The 17,720-nt window shown below is 40.2% G+C and overlaps 1 protein-coding gene across 2 annotated transcripts in view; it reads left to right on the top strand.

The window, feature by feature from the left end:
• cbl (Cbl proto-oncogene) overlaps positions 1-17,720 on the top strand; it is a 43,893-nt gene that overhangs the window by 21,179 nt on the left and 4,994 nt on the right. For both annotated transcript variants that reach the window (XM_088011924.1, XM_014968414.2), the window contains exons 3-15: positions 1,365-1,511; positions 2,601-2,757; positions 5,029-5,150; positions 6,280-6,417; positions 7,124-7,211; positions 8,241-8,372; positions 9,286-9,504; positions 9,941-10,072; positions 11,003-11,422; positions 16,799-16,887; positions 16,974-17,150; positions 17,233-17,318; positions 17,448-17,690. In XM_088011924.1, coding sequence (XP_087868050.1) covers positions 1,365-1,511; positions 2,601-2,757; positions 5,029-5,150; positions 6,280-6,417; positions 7,124-7,211; positions 8,241-8,372; positions 9,286-9,504; positions 9,941-10,072; positions 11,003-11,422; positions 16,799-16,887; positions 16,974-17,150; positions 17,233-17,318; positions 17,448-17,690 — 2,150 coding nt within the window. The remainder of the gene's footprint in view (positions 1-1,364; positions 1,512-2,600; positions 2,758-5,028; positions 5,151-6,279; positions 6,418-7,123; positions 7,212-8,240; positions 8,373-9,285; positions 9,505-9,940; positions 10,073-11,002; positions 11,423-16,798; positions 16,888-16,973; positions 17,151-17,232; positions 17,319-17,447; positions 17,691-17,720) is intronic.

Raw genomic sequence — 17,720 nt, 5'->3', positions numbered from 1 at the left:
GAAGGGGAACGTCACATTTCACAGCATAATTCCAGATTAATAGAATGGCTTTTGTCAGAAAAATGTAAAAGTTGTGTAATGACCCAGACACAGCCCAAAACTAAACAGATTGTGGTAAGATTTAAAGAGGGGTGTGGTGTGCATAAAATATTTCCTCATAATCTGACAAATCTGGATTTTGGCAAAGAATAAGAAAATACTCCCAAATAAAAAAGTTCCATGCTCATAGAGTCCTACCCAAAAAACCTTTCTCTTATATTGCACCGTTTGTAGGTTGCAACAAAATGAAAAAAGTTAATCTGCCACAATCTTATAAAACTCTTCTCTCCTAGAAACTTGACACCACAAATTTTAAGAGACGCAAACCCCCAGAAGCGCTAATAACTAGTTTATACTGGCAGCTTTCACAACTTCCATAAATCTGCTGCAGCCATATTGGACACACAACTGAGGGTTGAGTGTGGCGTTCCAATTTAATGGGATGCTCTTGTTCCATTTCCTACTGGGAACTCTGAAAATCCCCCACCAGACTACAAAACAACCCACAATCAGTTCTTGTGACGTTCTGAAGAAAAGATGTTGAGTTTGCCTCACAAAGTAAAAAGAAACATGTTATTAAAATGGATGGCACAAATGTTCCATCCATTTGTTTAATGCCTATTAAACCCTGTTATATCTAATCACAACTGAATGTGTCAACGTCTTTGATGTGGTCCGTTTATGGTCACTGACTGCCAACAGTTCAGTTTGTGTCAGCTGCTCCAGCCCTATTCAAGCCATCTGTGAAAAAATTTAAGTTGTTTGGTTGTTGGAGGACAGACAGTTCTTGCCATCTTTATTTATAAAGCCACCATTGAAGCCTAAATAAACTGTATCAACTATAAGCATATTGGTTTACTTTTACGTTCTCCAGCAGTAGGATATTTTGTTTTTTCGACCAACAAAAGCAAACTTTATTTATAGCAATTTACTTGTATGATTTGGCAGTTTTTCCATTGTATTTTTTTAGCAGTTCATTTTGGGTAAAATATAATTGCAAACTGTGGCGGTTTCTCAGTTTCTTGTTTTTCTGGTAATCACAAATGATCAGTTAAATCATAATGTGCCACAAAAATATTTGCTTGCTTTTCATCCAAATATTTTCTGAAACCAATCAAATTTTAATGTTGGACAAAGATAAACAGAGTACAAAGCTGTTTTAAATGTTGGTAGATTTAAATGCTTCAGTGTTTAAATAAATTCATCGTGTGTTTCTGGTTTTGATTCAACAAGTTTTGGATGTTGACTGAAAAATGGTGATCTTTTAAGAAAACTCCAGTGATTTTAAAAATATTAAAGTTTCGTTTTCCCCCCCCACTTTTCAGACGAAACCTCACCAAGCTGTCGTTGATCTTCAGTCACATGCTGGCTGAGCTGAAAGCCATCTTCCCCAATGGCCTGTTTCAAGGTGTCAGCTTCCGCATAACCAAAGCTGATGCTGCAGAGTTCTGGACCCGCGCCTTCGGAGACAAGTAAGCGCCGTCGCTTTCGTCTTTTTACGGTGGAGTATTCGTGTAGGGATAGCCCACCTACAGTGTGTCAATACTGCTATTTATTGCAGTGATAAAGTTGCCATTAAAAACTTGCTAGTTCAGCACAGTCTTACTGTATCCAGTCTAGACCCCAAACCAAAATATTGTTCTAAAAATAAATATCAACTAGGCTATTTGAGTTCACCAGCTACATTTAAGGAGAAGTTAAGAAAAGTGTTGACAGCATGAGTCAGCACACAGTCAGTTTTTGGGGGGTTTGGAAACATCATCAGCAAGTTTATTATTACAGTCTGAAAATGAAAATTATATGGCATCCAAATGATGTCCTCCCCAGCGCTGCTCCAAATTACCTATCTTTAATCAGATTGTCGACAAAGACGCTGATTCTAGACTGTTTTAAAAAGCTCAGCATGGAGCCGTCACAACATTTGCACTCATGCATTACATAACATTAAGTTCAGTTACTGTTCAATATAGCCGTGGACCTTTCAGCAATTCGGTTGGTGTTTACATAACTCTGTTATACCATAACATTTCCATAGCATTTCAGTTTAGTTTCCCCTATTATATTTCCAGTGAGAATTAAGTGAATTGGACGACGAGATTAATTCAGTTCATTCCAGTAAACTTTTATAACATTAGTTTACAACATCACAAAACAAATAGATTTGATTTATACAGTGGTTACAAAACAAATCCAGTTAAGAATAAACTCTATTCAATTAGAGTCATACTGTACAGTTCAATTAATGCAGAATATAAAAATGCTAAACTTGACTACATAGCGGTCTAGTGACTGTACATCAAGTCACTGACAATACAGCAATCTCTCCTCCTGTGAAGGAAGTGGCGACAGTGGAGGGGAATAACTTCCTCCTGGCAGGAACAGCCATTCTGCAGCCTTCTGCAGAGTCAAACATTTATTTTCACATTACAGCAGACTGCTAATCCAGATTTAAAACAAGAACAGAACAATTGTAGCTTGTTTTTCTAAAAGCAAGCTTTATGCACAACGTTATCCAAAGCTCTTGAGAGATTGTAAACGTCTGATTGTCGGTCTGTTCCCAGAACCATTGTGCCTTGGAAGGTGTTCCGTCAGTCTCTCCATGAGTTTCATAACATCAGCTCTGGTCTGGAGGCCATGGCTCTCAAGTCCACCATAGATCTTACCTGCAACGATTATATCTCAGTGTTTGAGTTCGACATCTTCACTCGGCTATTCCAGGTAGAAACTCCACACAAACACGCTGTGCACCTTTCAAGTATTTTATTTTATTTTTAGCCATTTATTCACCATTACTGTTGCCCAGTCATAAAATGGAAGTTAAAACAATCCTCCTACATTTTGTGAAGTATTATTGTACCTTTTGATTTTTATTTGCCTACACAATTTTGTTGATTTTTAGTTTTAGATGTAAACATCATTAAAAAAAAGGTAAACATTGTAGTATTGACAGTCCTAAATACAAGCTGGTAAATTCAACATATTTTCACACTTTGTTACAAGCAGCAACTGTACTCCATTTTGTCACAAATTTATATTACACATGCATGGGTTGATGTTGAACAGCACATATACGGTTTTACATCAGTATTAAAATACATTTATGTTAAAACTGTTAGAAATAATGTTAAAAAAAAGGCCCTAGTTAACATGCTTACCTTTCTAAGTTGCACAAGTCTTCGTGTATCATAAACCTCTGCTATGCTGTCGTGTCATTTATCCCTGGGTGACATTATCCCTTGGAACTTCTGTGCAAAGCTCTGACCGGCTTAATGAAGCCTAAACAGATTACAGACGTTTCCTCCCCCAAACAAAAAAAGATCTCCTCCTAATGTCCTCATACTCAGAGGAAGTAACACTGAGACCATTTTGAAGGCTGTTCTTAAGCTACTGACGCTGTGTAAAAGATTAGTAGTAGTTGTATATTTATGTAAAATCATGTAAAAGTGTGTGCAGTAATAAAGAAAACCAAAAATTAAAGGTACAGTTTGTTCAGTTAACTTTTTTTTGTGAAAGTTGTTTGAGCAAGATGGAGTATAATTAGGTTAGAATGAGGCCTGCAAGAAGAAATGGGGCACTCCGACTGAACAAGACAGTTTGAACTTGTCACTTCCTGTGTGGGAGAACTATAAAAAACAAGCCGCAAGTTTTAATACAAGCCGATTTGTCCGAGCCACAGAAAACATTTAGTCTCATTGGTGAGAACACCTGAAGCCTTTTCAGTTTCCCTGTTGGGCTCATTAATGTGCTTTCATTCATGCCTAGAATACCTTCGCCGACTCACCGACTCAGTGGTTTTTCTCTGGTTTTGTGCATAATTTTACATATGAGGCCTGGTTACTACAGGTTTTTAAAATTAACTAAATACATCCTCAAATGAACAGCAGCACTTGTCAGACTTGTTATAAAAACGAACACATAAAAAGAAGAGCAGATTTTCTTCTAAAAGCCAATCCCAACAGCTTTTGGAGACATACAGTTAGCAGCTTTAATATTTGAATATGCTAAGTGATGCATTTGAAGCTCAAGATGTCACTTGGCTTTCTGCAGTTTCCCTGGTCATTGCGTATTCTGGCTAAGTGGTGAACTCCTTGAAAAGGTGGGGTCATAAATACTCTTTTCCCTCTTTGCAGAATGACAGAATCCCAAAGTTTACCAACGGCCCACTCGGTTAAAATGTGTCGTATACATTAAAGGCTCAAACATTCAAATGGCTTAACTGGTATTTGAAACTTTAGCAAGATTTACAATCTTCTTGTGAACACACGGCTCGATTCTGGCTGCATATTTTAACCACTAGAACCACTAAAAACTGGGTCTGCGTCAGAAATCCAACCCTTGTAGTTTTTGAATCTTTGCTTGGATTGAAACCATTGAGTCCAGAAGACCACCTCAAAAGCCAACTGCGAGTTTGTTTGTCAGTGTTTGTATAACTTTGATCATGTGTAGAAAGTACACAGTACAAATTAAAGCTCAACCTTTTTCTTTTAAACTCCTCGTGGTATGACGTATCATAAGGAACTTCAAAACGAACCTTTAAAACACATAAAGACTAAATCAGCGTTAATAATCAGGGTATGTAAACTTTCCGGCCTGAACTGCGTATGGTTTGATTTACGGACAGTATGGAAAATCACTCTTTTACTTCATCGCGTGCCATTAAACTCTGCACGTTCATCTGCCATTAAACATAACGACTCTGGCCGGATCCGCCTATAAATCCCACTGATGTCCACCGAACAGCTGTTTGAACAAAACCCATGCATGTTGCAATATGCAGCATTTCTCCTTAGTCCATTTCTGCTCTTTATTACTGTGTCCATTCACTGACGCACTATGACTCACTCTGCCTTTCTCCTATGACCGTTGTGTGTGTGTGTGTGTGTGTGTGTGTGTGTGTGTGTGTGTGTGTGTGTGTGTGTGTGTGTGTGTGTGTGTGTGTGTGTGTGTGTGTGTGTGTGTGTGTGTGTGTGTGCCTGTGTGTGTGGGTAGCCTTGGTCATCCCTGCTGCGAAACTGGAACAGCTTGGCTGTTACTCACCCTGGGTACATGGCCTTCCTCACATACGATGAGGTCAAAGCTCGGCTGCAGAAATTCATCCACAAGCCTGGCAGGTGAGAACCAGTCTGAGCACAAACACATCAAGAAGACAAATATCATGCGTCATGTCAAGAAACGTTTCGGCTTTTGTTTCCTTACCATGAGCGTAACATTGTGTTTCTACTGACTGTTGCACAGACACAGGTTAGCTGCAGCTCTCAGGACTTGTTTTTAATAAAACTCCTTAATCGGTCCGTGTTTGTTTAGTATCACAACTTGAATCCTGGTGACGGATTCTTAAGCCGTACATGCCATATTTTTGTGTGGGTGCGTTTGGAACCGAGTCCAAAGAGCCCAGGGCGGCGTGGCGCTGGTACCTTACATCAATGGCCTGATTGTGCATTGGAAGTTGATGTCACTCTTCAGGCCTGGCCAGCTTAAGGCCACATCAACACCAGAGCACTTGCTGGTCGATGTAAAAGCTGCTTTTTTACACTTTAATCCAGAGCAATCCAGAGCTCCCTAATGGCTGTACTTTTTTTTTCTTTTTTTTCCAACTAGTTATAGTGAGCTGATGCAAGTCTTTTTTTTTTTTTTTCTAGTTTACATCAGTCACAAAATGCTTCAAACCCTTCCTGCTTCACTGTTGCACTGAGACCAGTTCAGCTTTATTTCCGAAGCCACTCTGTTCCTCCTAGTATTTTTCTAAAAGATTTCCCAACTTGAGGCTAGACGGCACATCGAGCCCAGAAACCCCAGTCTCTTGCTGACTCATCTGAAGCTCCTCTTTCACTTTGTTTTATTGTTAGATTTCCTCTTACAGTTTTAATGTTTCAAGACAGGTTTTTCTTATTCTCAAAAGGTTTAAGCGAAGTGTATCAGACTCTCATCTTCTTTTTCTTTTCAAATGAATTAGCCGATAAGAGTGTGTGAACACAGAGACTGATTCCTGGAATTGAATTTAAAAAATGGTTCCACAAAACTGTCCTTTCATTTCGATTAATGTCGACGTGAATGAAACAAAGGTGAAGTTTCTACCACTAATCTGGACCACAATTCACAAATTACTGTATTCAGTAGTTTGTATGTGTATCCTAAAAGTTGAGATTACCTTTTGTTTACTCGTATTTCTGGTCTTCAGTGTCTGGTATCTATTTTTATTTTTTTCAGATGACTTGACACGTTTTTTTTCTCCCTCCCCAGTTATATCTTCCGACTGAGTTGCACTCGACTGGGCCAGTGGGCCATCGGTTACGTGACAGCCGATGGGAATATTCTCCAAACCATTCCCCATAACAAGCCCCTCTTCCAGGCCCTCATTGATGGTTTCAGAGAAGGCTTGTAAGTTCCCTTTTTGTTTGACTAATTTATATCTGTTGTGGTTTTTCATCTAGATTTCTGAGCCTCGTCTCTGCATGCAGTTTGTGCCCTTCAGATCTTCTCTCTTTTTTTGTCATTTCTTTTGTTGTTCTTTTAAGTTCGTCTCTGTGTGAACTTGGTTACCCCCTTTCTTTGGAGCCTTCGATTGAATCTGCCTCTCAGCTTCAAGTGAATCCAGGCATATCATCTAGCTCTGCCACCGCCAACCCCCTCGTCACCACACTGTTATCATAACCAGAGCAGAACCATTGATTTCTAATGCGGACCTCAGTCAGTGGTTTACCCGGCTGGCTCGAAACCCGTCTTTTCCTGCCAGTGGTGATTCTTGTGTTTAATGAAAACTGTGCTTGGCCTGCCCCAACCTGTAATCAAACTCCGATTTGAGCTGGGAAAGCCTGTAAAGTACACGGCCTGTGTCTACAAAACATTTATCAGATGGTAATTACAGCGTCCAACCCATTTGTAAAATTGTCGTGTACTGTATGTGCAGCAACTTGCGCAAAGCAAATGAACTCAACAGATGTTTTCATCGCCGCAGCTTGTTGGGTATACAAGTGGTATAATCACTCTAATAACAATAATTACTTTTAAATTAAAATGCTTGTTGAATTAACCAGAGATGTTTGGTGTGGGCACATTTTCACTTTATTTCCTTTTGGACCCCCAGCTATTTATTCCCCGATGGCCGGACTCAGAACCCCGATCTGATGGGTCTGTGTGAGCCTTCACCTCAAGACCATATTAAAGTCACACAGGTGAGAGCCGTGCTCCCACCAGACTGCATACCCACAATGCTTTGCTGGAGGGTTTTTTGTATATTTGCGTTGCTTTTTATTATTTCATTAAAACTTGTTTATTTGAAGAAAATATATCTTCAACACTGCTTTGAGAGACTGAGTCCCACAGTCCAATATTTATAATCTAAATAATACTTAGATAGAAACATAAAGTAAAGTGAATATGTCAATAATTAAACACACTGTAACACCTCAATAGAAAGTGCATACTGTTATTCTTGCAAAATAAAACTACATTATACTTATTTTTCCATTCAATACTTACTTGTTTATCAGATTTAGTTAGAAATTATTAGGATAGTCCTTTATTAATCCCACAGTGAAGAAATGCACTTGTTACAGCAGGAGAGTAACGAAATATACCCATTTGAATATGAAAATATCTAAAAAAATTAAATAAGCAACTACGTTACAGTACCTGCAGCTAAAATGAAATTAAAATTAACTGGACACAATTAATTCGTTGCACAGCTTTGGAGAGCTATTGCATGTTTTTTATTTATTTTAATAAAGTGTTAAGAAGAATTGTGAAAACATTAAACACATGTTTAATTTATTAATTTCCAATTTTATTTAAATGACTCCTCCTACAAATTATTTCTTCAACAGCTTATTAACGTATTGGTTTGCGGCTTTTTTGGTCCTCAAATTTCAGAGTCACTTTCGTTCAGAAAGACAGAATTGTTTTATCTTTCAGGTTTTTTTTTTTTTCTTTTTTTCATTTAATACATCTGACCTTTAAGGTCACAACATTTTTAGCGAGAACGACTCATTACGGAAATGTGTAAAAAGCAGTTTTTGCCTCGGTTCTTGCCGACCTTATCTCTGCATCAGTGCAGAACCGAAACTCGGCGTACGCCCCCTCGCTCTAACTGATCGCTCCCCATCCTCCCAGGCTCTGCTCAGCAGGATCTCAGGTGGCGTCAGTTCTCTGTGATGTTACTGTCTTCTCATGTTTTTTTTTTTTTGTTTTGTTCCCGCCCTCAGGAACAATATGAGCTGTACTGTGAGATGGGCTCCACTTTCCAGCTCTGTAAAATCTGCGCGGAGAATGACAAAGATGTGAAGATCGAGCCCTGTGGCCATCTGATGTGCACCTCCTGTCTCACCGCCTGGCAGGTACAAGAGTGGGTGGAAGCAAAGGGGTTTGAGTCGGTGGGCTTGCATGTCACAGGTTACGGTTAGCGCTCTTACACCTCTCTGGAAGAGCGTAGCGTTTGAGTTCATCTTTCCAAGTACGAGTGGGTAAAAGAAACGCTGTGGCACAATGTTTGCATTTGCACAGCATTCCATATTTATTTTCACAGCTCATTAATTTAAATTTTTTTTCATATATATATATATATATATATATATATATATATATATATATATATATATATATATATATATATATATATATATATATATATTTTTCACAGCTCATTATTTCTATTCCTCATAATTTTTTTTTCATTATTTTATGTACAGATGATCCTTAGCGTTTGGTTTGACAAATTAAAAACTTTGGAGTTGGCCGAACCTTTTGCCTGTTTTGGCTTTTGAGTTGCAGACGTGAGTAATGGGAAAATGCACTCTATCAAAAACACAGGGTGGCATTGTCTCATCTATCTGACATGATAGTTTTAAGCTGGATTCGATTTCTATTTTTTTTTTTTAATAAATAATGCGTAGGCACTCTTCTGTATAGTAGGACATAATTAAGTCTGCATTTATTTGTGTTATTCGTTCTGAGCTCAAGCTCAATTAACTTTATTTAGGTGGAAAACAGAAACCCACTGCAGAATCAAAAGCTAACTTTACCTTTCGTGATTAGTGTAACATCCGAATAATAAAACCCAAGTCAATATTTTTATTCACCTTTTCCAAGCCAAGTGTCTGCTGGGAAAAAATCTAGAAATCTGTTTTTGGAAATGGAAAGGCGGTGTTGTCATGCCAAGGTGGATTTCCTGAGGAGCTCTTGAGCGTGTCGATAAAGTTTCCAGCTTCTTGTCAGCTTGTCTTCACTCCTTGCTTTCTGCCTGTGCTCCAGGAGTCAGAGGGTCAGGGAACGGGATGCCCCTTCTGCCGGTGTGAGATTAAAGGTACAGAGCCGATTGTCGTAGATCCTTTTGACCCCAAGGACAACAGCGGGGGCTCAAGTCGGGCCGCCATGGGAGCCGAGGGAGCTCCATCGCCAAGCTACGACGACGACGATGACGACAGACTTGAAGACCCCCACCTGGTGATGAGCAAACTTGCTGGCACAAAGGTAAGATTGTGGAAAAAGATTGGGGTAATAATTTTTTTTCTTTATGAAACAACCCACAAGGGACTCTTCAGACCAACCTCAGTGTAGATAAAACACATTCTCACCTGTCATGTCTTCCTTTTCTGAGCTGATAGCTCACATCTGGTTACTTTGGCCTTTCATCTCCATCGTTCCTGATGCCAGAGAAGCAGCTTTTTCGCACGTCTCTGTGTTAGAAATGCCCTACATGTTTTAATGCCTCTGAGAAAATCTGTATGCATGACTTGCTGACAACCTGAGCTGCTTTGAAGTAACTCGATTACCACCTAACCGAGCCTTTTCAGCAACTTCTGTACATACAGTCGTATACAATATGTGTTGGAACTGTTTTATTTATTACTGAAAGTACGACAGTTAATGGATTGGATCTCACGGTTGCCTCTCTTGTCTCATCCAGGTGGACCGCCCCCCATCGCCTATGTCCATGCCCCCTCAGTCATCTCTTCCCCCAGTGCCTCCCAGACTTGACTTGTTACCACACAGACCTCCAAACCCCCCTGGTGCCTCCAGTCCAGGGGCCACCAGTAAGGTAAACAAATTGGGTTCACTTTATTTATACAGCACCAATTAACAAAAGAAATACCTTCAGTTCAATTCTTCATACATTCCAGTTGATCCTCGTTGTCAAGCAGTGTAATAAGCTCAGTTAATTATTCAAAGGATTGATCATTTTCATCCAACGCCTTAGTTCAGATTAAAAATAGAGTGTTTACTAAATACACAGATTTGACATTATGATACTGTCAGGGTTATTTTAGTCTAAGCTTTTAAAGGAAAATAAGTTTTTCTTTCATTTGTTTGTTTTATTCCTGCATATATACAAACAAACTATTCGCTGCTGTTGTGATCTGTTATCAGTTTTAATGCTCAACTTTCAGTCAAACCAGTTTTAAACATCTCCAAGCTACTATTGTTGTAATTTCATATATCTTAACAGTTAAGTATTTCATTTCCTGCTCGGTTCAAATTCAGATAATTTAATCTCAGAGCAACACAAACCAGCCGTACAGGCTGGACCTCAGCCTTTCTGCATACATTTTTGTGGAATGTAACTCCAATTATTCATGAAAAATGTGGCTCCTTGCAGTTTTTTGTATAACTGTATGTAAAAGATTGAAAGTGCAGTTTGAGTAGCTGAAAATACTTTGGTGCAATGCTACTTGATGCACTGAACTAGTATTTCTGCACCTTACTAGGATATTTTTACTTCTTTTTCCCTGTTACTCTATTTTACTTTCTCTTACTCGAATACCACAGCAACATGTCTTTGCTTATAAACAGAAAGTGCAGTTGTTGGTAGATTAACATTTTTTTCCCTCTTGCTGTCATTCATCTAAATCCCCCTGATGATTGATGGGTTTTCCTTCTAAGCTGATTATTTCCTGCATTGGAAAATAATTTTCTTTGGCTTTTGGTCTTTCTGGTGTTTCATCTCCTTCCGTCTCTGTCACCCCTCCAGGCAGCAGCACATCACAAAGACAAGCCTCTTCCACTTCCCCCTGCACTGCGGGATCTCCCCCCGCCCCCTCCTCCAGACAGACCCCACGCAGGCGGGGCGGCTCCAGAAGCTCGGCATCCAAGACGGCCCCTACCCTGCACTCCAGGGGAGCCCCTTCGAGATAAGCTCCCTCCCACTCCCCCGAACCGTCCTATGGCTGACTGGAACTCCAGACCCGTTCCCAAAGCTCCCACCCCCTCTTCTTCATCGTCTTCACCATCCTCCTCGTCCACCCACGTGCCCAGCCTGGGGGGCGACCTCAGAGCAGGTGTCAGGGAGCTCTCCAACAGACACTCCCTCCCCTTGGCGCTGCCCTCTGCGCTGGACAACCGCGCCGACTCTCAGAAGAACAACAGCTCCCTCAGTCTGGACCAGCAGCTGGTCAGAACCAACACACACACACACACACACACACACACACACACACACACACACACACACACACACACAACATCTGATTTATCTAATGTTTGTAGAAATTGTCCACAAAAGACTTTGGATAGCATTTCCTAAATATAGACTGTTATTTTTGACAGGTCGCTCATCACTAGAGCTTCCACAAATTTAGTCTTTAGCAGCCCAGGATTTATTTCATGATGTCTTTTTTTTAAATCATTAAACAATTTAAATTAATTTTTCTTTATCTTTCATACCATTTTATTGATGGTATTAGAGTTTATTAGAAAAAGTTAATGAATGCTAGGTAAAAATTATACAGTTTGGGGCTTAAAGTGTAGCTAACCTGCCTGTGAAAGCTAAACCCGGCAAATTTTGAAAAATTCTACGAAAGTGGGCGAAGCCAAGAAACACGGCCGAGTGTGGAGATGATTGGAGGGCACGGAAAGAAGAACTGTTAACTTCAGCACTTTGTCGCTCTATTTTTCTACTCCCCCCACCTCCTAAAAAAAAAGATAATCAGTGGATAAATTTATCAACTTTTCTATGTGGGTTGTTGGAAGCTTTTATGGCGACAACGTTCTGCAGCGTCCTGAGTAAACGGTGAGTTCTAACATGAGCTTCTCCCATTTCCTAAGAACTGCAGTCCGTCTTACGCAATCGTTCATCCTGCAGTATACAGTCACCAGTGGTCAGAGCAGAGAAAAAGACCCATTCCACTATGTTTTCACATTGCAAGTGAGTCACATGTTTGCAGAGCTGATTGACGCTCTGGGTCGGTGTTTGTCACCGTCAGTCTCACTATTCCAACTCCTGACCCGCCTCGGGACGGGGCCGTGTGTCTGAATGAGCTGGTTTTATTCCTGATCTCAAAATATTGACAAATTAAGCAAACTTGCACAAAAAATTCAAAATTCACTCAGAAACTAGAACCTTACATAACCTGTTAATAGAGTTTATAACAAAGAAAGTTGATCTGGGGGTTGGTTACGCTTCAAGGACTTCAAATATTTCAACATTTTGAAGTATTTTAGCAACTTAGATGGGGCAAATAGGCAGGAAGTGGAGATTCAAGGATTCCTCAGACTTTCATTAATGAGTCAAAAGAACACACCAGTTTTATGTTTTCGATGAGGGAAAATCATTATTTAACATTACATAAAGCTCAAATAAGAAAATTCTATATAATTCCTCCCATTTTTCCTACACATCAGTGAATCAACATGGTTTACTGTTGCATTATTAAGCCTCTCCTGCAGCTGGCTTTAGTTTTTTGTTTCATGTTTATTTCACCTGTGAGTGCTGGGTTCAGATTTACGGTTTTCTAAAAATCAACTTATCCCTGTGGAAGAAATCTGATCCCAAACTGTGTTGCTTTGTGATTCATGAATTAAAGTCTAAAAAGTTCAATTTACCTTATTCAGCATCATGTCCTTCATTATAGTGGATTTTTTTGACTTAAGAAACATTTATTACAGTAGTTGGCTAAAACCTGTTGCTAAGCATGGACACAGCTAGGGACTGCGATACAGGGCTTAAAAAAATAAAATTATTTTTACCTTACTTAGGCCAATGTCTAAATAAAGTTATTAATCAAATTTAAGGGATTTTTCATACACTTTAGCCATCAGTCAAAATCACTTCTGTGGCTACAGCTGCATAGCATCCAGCACTGGAGCACGCAAACTGATTTCACAAACATTTGTGAAGCAATGGGTGATTTTCAGCACTGCACTGTGATAAAACGCCACCTGAGCAACAAGTTTGAATTTTCCATGCCACAAAACTTTCCACGGTCAACTGTTGGTGGTGTCATAACGAGGAGGAGGCAAATGGGAACGACAGCAACTCTGCCACAAGTGGTAGGCCACATAAAATCAGAGTGCGGTTTGCAGGTGCCGAGCCACATAGCGTGCAGAGGTCGTCAACTCTCTGCAGAGTTAATGGCTACAGAACTTTAGTTGAAAGAAACTCTTTAGTGTAACGCAACATTTTGATCAGTTTATTGCTCACAGCTTTGTTTGGGTACAGTTTGTGTTACCACCGCAACCAGTACAAAAAGAATAGTCCATAAAGACGCAGATGAGCAGGTTCAATGCGGAAGAATCCGGACGTCAACCTGATGGAACAATGTTGGGATTAATTAAGGAGAGAATGTGAGCCAGTCTTCCACAATTTGAGCCTTGTGGAAAGCCTTCTCTCAAAAACTTCAGGAAGAAACAAACTTCACAGCTTGTCTGCTTGCATAATCCGCCATCACAGATACTTCATACAGTCTGATTCTTCTTTATAACACTAAAAGACCAAGTCTGCTCCTAGCTTATTCACTCTGTTTGGTGCCCTAACGTCTCTGTTACACTGTCAGCTTCAGCCTTACAGCCTTCAAGAGTCTGAGTTTTCTCATTTTTTTTGAAGTTATCTGACATGTTTGATAACAGCGAGCAGGCATCACTCTCCTTGGATGACTCTGTGAAAAAAGTTTCAGTCTTTTCCTCCTCAATCACTCCTCATGAATAAGACCCATATGTCTTTAGGAAACATCTGATTCTGAACACTCCCTAATCATTCCTGGGCTGCTCAGTTTGGTCTTCCGTAACCATAATTTTCATCTCGGGAACATTCAGGGGGATTAGTAAAAAAAACTAAAGAATATGCCGAATTAACTTATTAAAAGTTGCAAAACTTGAAACACCAGTATTATTTTTAGAAGACATTTTTAATTGTTTTTATCTATTTTTTTTTTTTTTTAATGTCTAAGCATATCTGATTTGGTTGGTTAAAATCTGAGTGATCAAAAGATCTTTCAACTCTTTAGTTTCAGTAAAATAAAATAAAGAGAACATCAGACTCTACTGTCACATCATCATCACTCCCCTCTTCCTCCTTTAAGTCTTCTGCTATATTTTGGTACAATTTTTATTTTTCCAACATATGCTTATCCTAATCCTTCTCTAATCAGACATTCCATAATGTTTCTTTCCCTATTATGATGCATAAGCTGCTCTTTCTAGTTACAACATAGAAATTGGCACCCTCTGGTACAACCCCTGGCAAAAAGTATGGAATCACCAGTGTTGGATGAGCAGTCATTCAGACATTTCATGCTGTAAAACAAACTCGGATCAAAAACATGACACAATATTAAGGTCGTTCCAAAGTGCAACTTGTTGGCTTTCAGGAACACTCAAAGAAATGAAGAGAAAACATTGTGGAAGTCAGTGAATGATACTTTTATTGACCAAACACAGGGAAATAAATATGGAATCACTCAATTCTGAGGAAAAAAGTATGGAATCATGAAAAACACATAAAAGACCATTCAAAATACATCACTAGTATTTAGTTGCACCATCTTTGGCTTTTATAACAGCTTTTAGTCTCTGAGGCATGGACTTGATGAGGGACAAACAGTATTTGGTGCCTACTCTCTTTGATAGCAGTTGCCAGATCAGCTTTGCAGGTTGGAGCCTTCTTGTGGAACATTTTTTTCAATCTCCACCACAGGTTTTCTATTGGGTTGAGATCTGGACTATTTGCAGGCCATGACATCGACTGAATGTGTCTTTCTTCAAGGAATGCCTTCACTGTTTTTGCCCTATGGCACGATGCATTGTCATCTTGGAAAATTATTTCATCATCTCCAAACATCTGTTCAATTGAAGGGATGAGAAAACTGTCCAAAATGTCAATGTAAACTTGTGCATTGATAGAAGAATTAACCACAGTCATCTCCCCAGTGCCTTTGCCTGACATGCAGCCCCATATCATCAAGGACTGTGGAAATTTGGTTGTGTTCTTCAGGCAGGCCTCTTCATAAATCTCACTGGAACGGCACCAAACAAAAGTTCCAGCATCATCACCTTGTCCAATGCAGATTCTTGACTCATCACTGAAGACAACTTTCATCCAGTCATCCACAGTCCATGATTGCCTCTCCTTAGCCCATTGGAGTCTCGTTCTTTTATGTTTAGGTGTCAATGCTGGTTTTCATTTAGCTTTCCTGTATTGAAATCCCACCTCCTTTAGGCGATTTCTTACGGTTCGGTCACATACATTGACTCCAGCTTCCTCCCATTTATGCTTCATCTGTTTAGTTGTACTTTTTTGGTTTTCAAGACAAATGACCTTTAGTTGTTTGTCTTGACGCTTTAATGTCTTTCTTGGTCTACCAGTACGCTTGGCTTTAACAACCATTCCATGCTGTTTGTGTTTGGACCATATCTTGGATACAGCTGACTGTGAACAGCCCACATCTTTAGCAACCATGCGTGAAGGGTTACCTTCTTCAAGAAGTTTCACAATCCTCTCTTTTGTTTCAAGGGACATTTCTCTTGTTGGAGTCATGGTTCTCGCCACTCCACTTCGTCCAGCAGCCCTCCAAGGTGTCATGACTGCAGGTGTTTTGATCTGCACACTAACGGGCACATCTAATCTGGGGCAGGTGTCCATTTAGGGAAAGGAAATAGACTGGGTGTGTCCTTTTTTCTACCTCCAATTTGAGTGATTCCATACTTTTTTCCTCAGAATTGAGTGATTCCATATTTATTTCCCTGTGTTTGGTCAATAAAAGTATCATTCACTGACTTCCACAATGTTTTCTCTTCATTTCTTTGAGTGTTCCTGAAAGCCAACAAGTTGCACTTTGGAATGACCTTAATATTGTATCATGTTTTTGATCCGAGTTTGTTTTACAGCATGAAATGTCTGAATGACTGCTCATCCAACACTGGTGATTCCATACTTTTTGCCAGGGGTTGTAGAAGCTCTCTGTGTGGTCCTGCGTAATAACATGCCTGCTTTAAAGAATGCGTTGCTGAGATTGAGCAGCAAAGAAATCAGATCACAAATTTCCAAGTGTCGGTAACATGCAACCAGGAAGTAGTCTTCCCCTTTCCATGAAACAGATGTGCTACAAAAAGCTAAACTAAACTTTATTTACAATATTCACCCATTGTAGTCTCGTAAATGTTAAATAGGATGGGGTTTCTGAAACTGAGAATATGACAAGCATCCCTTTATTATAAAGGTTGACAAAGGAGAAGTAGTTTAAAGTATCTTTAAAATTAACTGCTCACCCAATAATAAATGGTAAAATGAGTCCATCTAATTGCTACCTTGAGTTTTTTTATTAACTAGAAACCATGTGTACTTTAAAAAAAACCTGTTTAAATAAAATAAACACTTAGTCTGGCGGGGAGGCAAATAAAGCCTGGTGGGCCGCCAGGCTTATGATACACCGGATTAAACCCTTCAGTTCTAACTGGCTCTCTAGTTTTGGCAGAAGAAAAACACGACCCTAAGTTATATTCAGTTTTTTTGGGTGAAGTAACTAAAATTGGTGAAATCTGTTTCCTCCTCTAGAATTTTGTTGACATAGTTTCTCAAGATTACGACAACCCCAAAGTGAAACCATCAGCCTCGGCCAATGCCATCTACTCACTGGCAAACAGGTACGTCCAAATGACCCTGAGATTGACCGGTGATCTGGAAGCTATACACGATGTTTCCTCTTCTCACACAGTCTGTCTGTTCCTAGATCGTCTCAAGGTTTGAGGCAAGTGCCTGGAGAGGAGGCGTGTGACAGCGAGGAAGACTCTGAGTACATGATCCCTTCATCTCGCCCCATTGCCGTCCCATCAGTACCAGACACCCTACAAGTCCAAAGGCCCCCTCAGCCTCTGACACAGACTCAAGCCCCTGCAGCCAACTCGCGGTATTCAAACCTTCCTAAAGGCACTTTAGGAAAGATCTTTGAGTCGTGGTCTGAGCTTTAAACCCATCATTTGTTGTTGTAGGCTCACGCTAGGTGCAGAGGTCGGGCTGATATCGTATGACGCCATGTACAGCGTCCAGCCGAGGTCACAGCAAGCCAGAGATTCAGGTATTTTCTTCTAACCGCAAAACCAGACAGCCTAAAAATCCCCCTCAACTCCCTGTCTGAGGGGACTCTGACACTGCAGTGTGAATTTTTCTGGTGGTTTTACGATGAGATTATCTTCCTTCCTTTCAGATTACTCAGAGCTGCCTCCCCTGCCGGTCACCAACGGGCCCAGAGACCACGCAGCGGAGGATAGAGAGGAAGAGGACAACGGCTACGACTTCCCAAAGCCCCGGCTACCACAGCCCCCTGCTCGGCGGACCTTCTCAGAAATGGGGGGGTCTCTGTCTTCATCTTCATCCTCCTCATCGTCGTGCTCGTCCTCCGTGGCAGCCTTTAACCGCCTTTCCCTAGATTCAGATTTTGGAGCTGCATGTAAGTTTAACACGGCAACATAACCTCTCT

The sequence above is a fragment of the Poecilia mexicana genome, unplaced genomic scaffold (genome assembly GCF_051168715.1).
Source record: "Poecilia mexicana isolate PSO_F unplaced genomic scaffold, ASM5116871v1 scaffold_13, whole genome shotgun sequence".
NCBI classification, from domain to species: domain Eukaryota; kingdom Metazoa; phylum Chordata; class Actinopteri; order Cyprinodontiformes; family Poeciliidae; genus Poecilia; species Poecilia mexicana.
The sequence above is the reverse complement of the archived record's forward strand: the minus strand, read 5'-3'. Positions and strand labels throughout refer to the sequence as shown.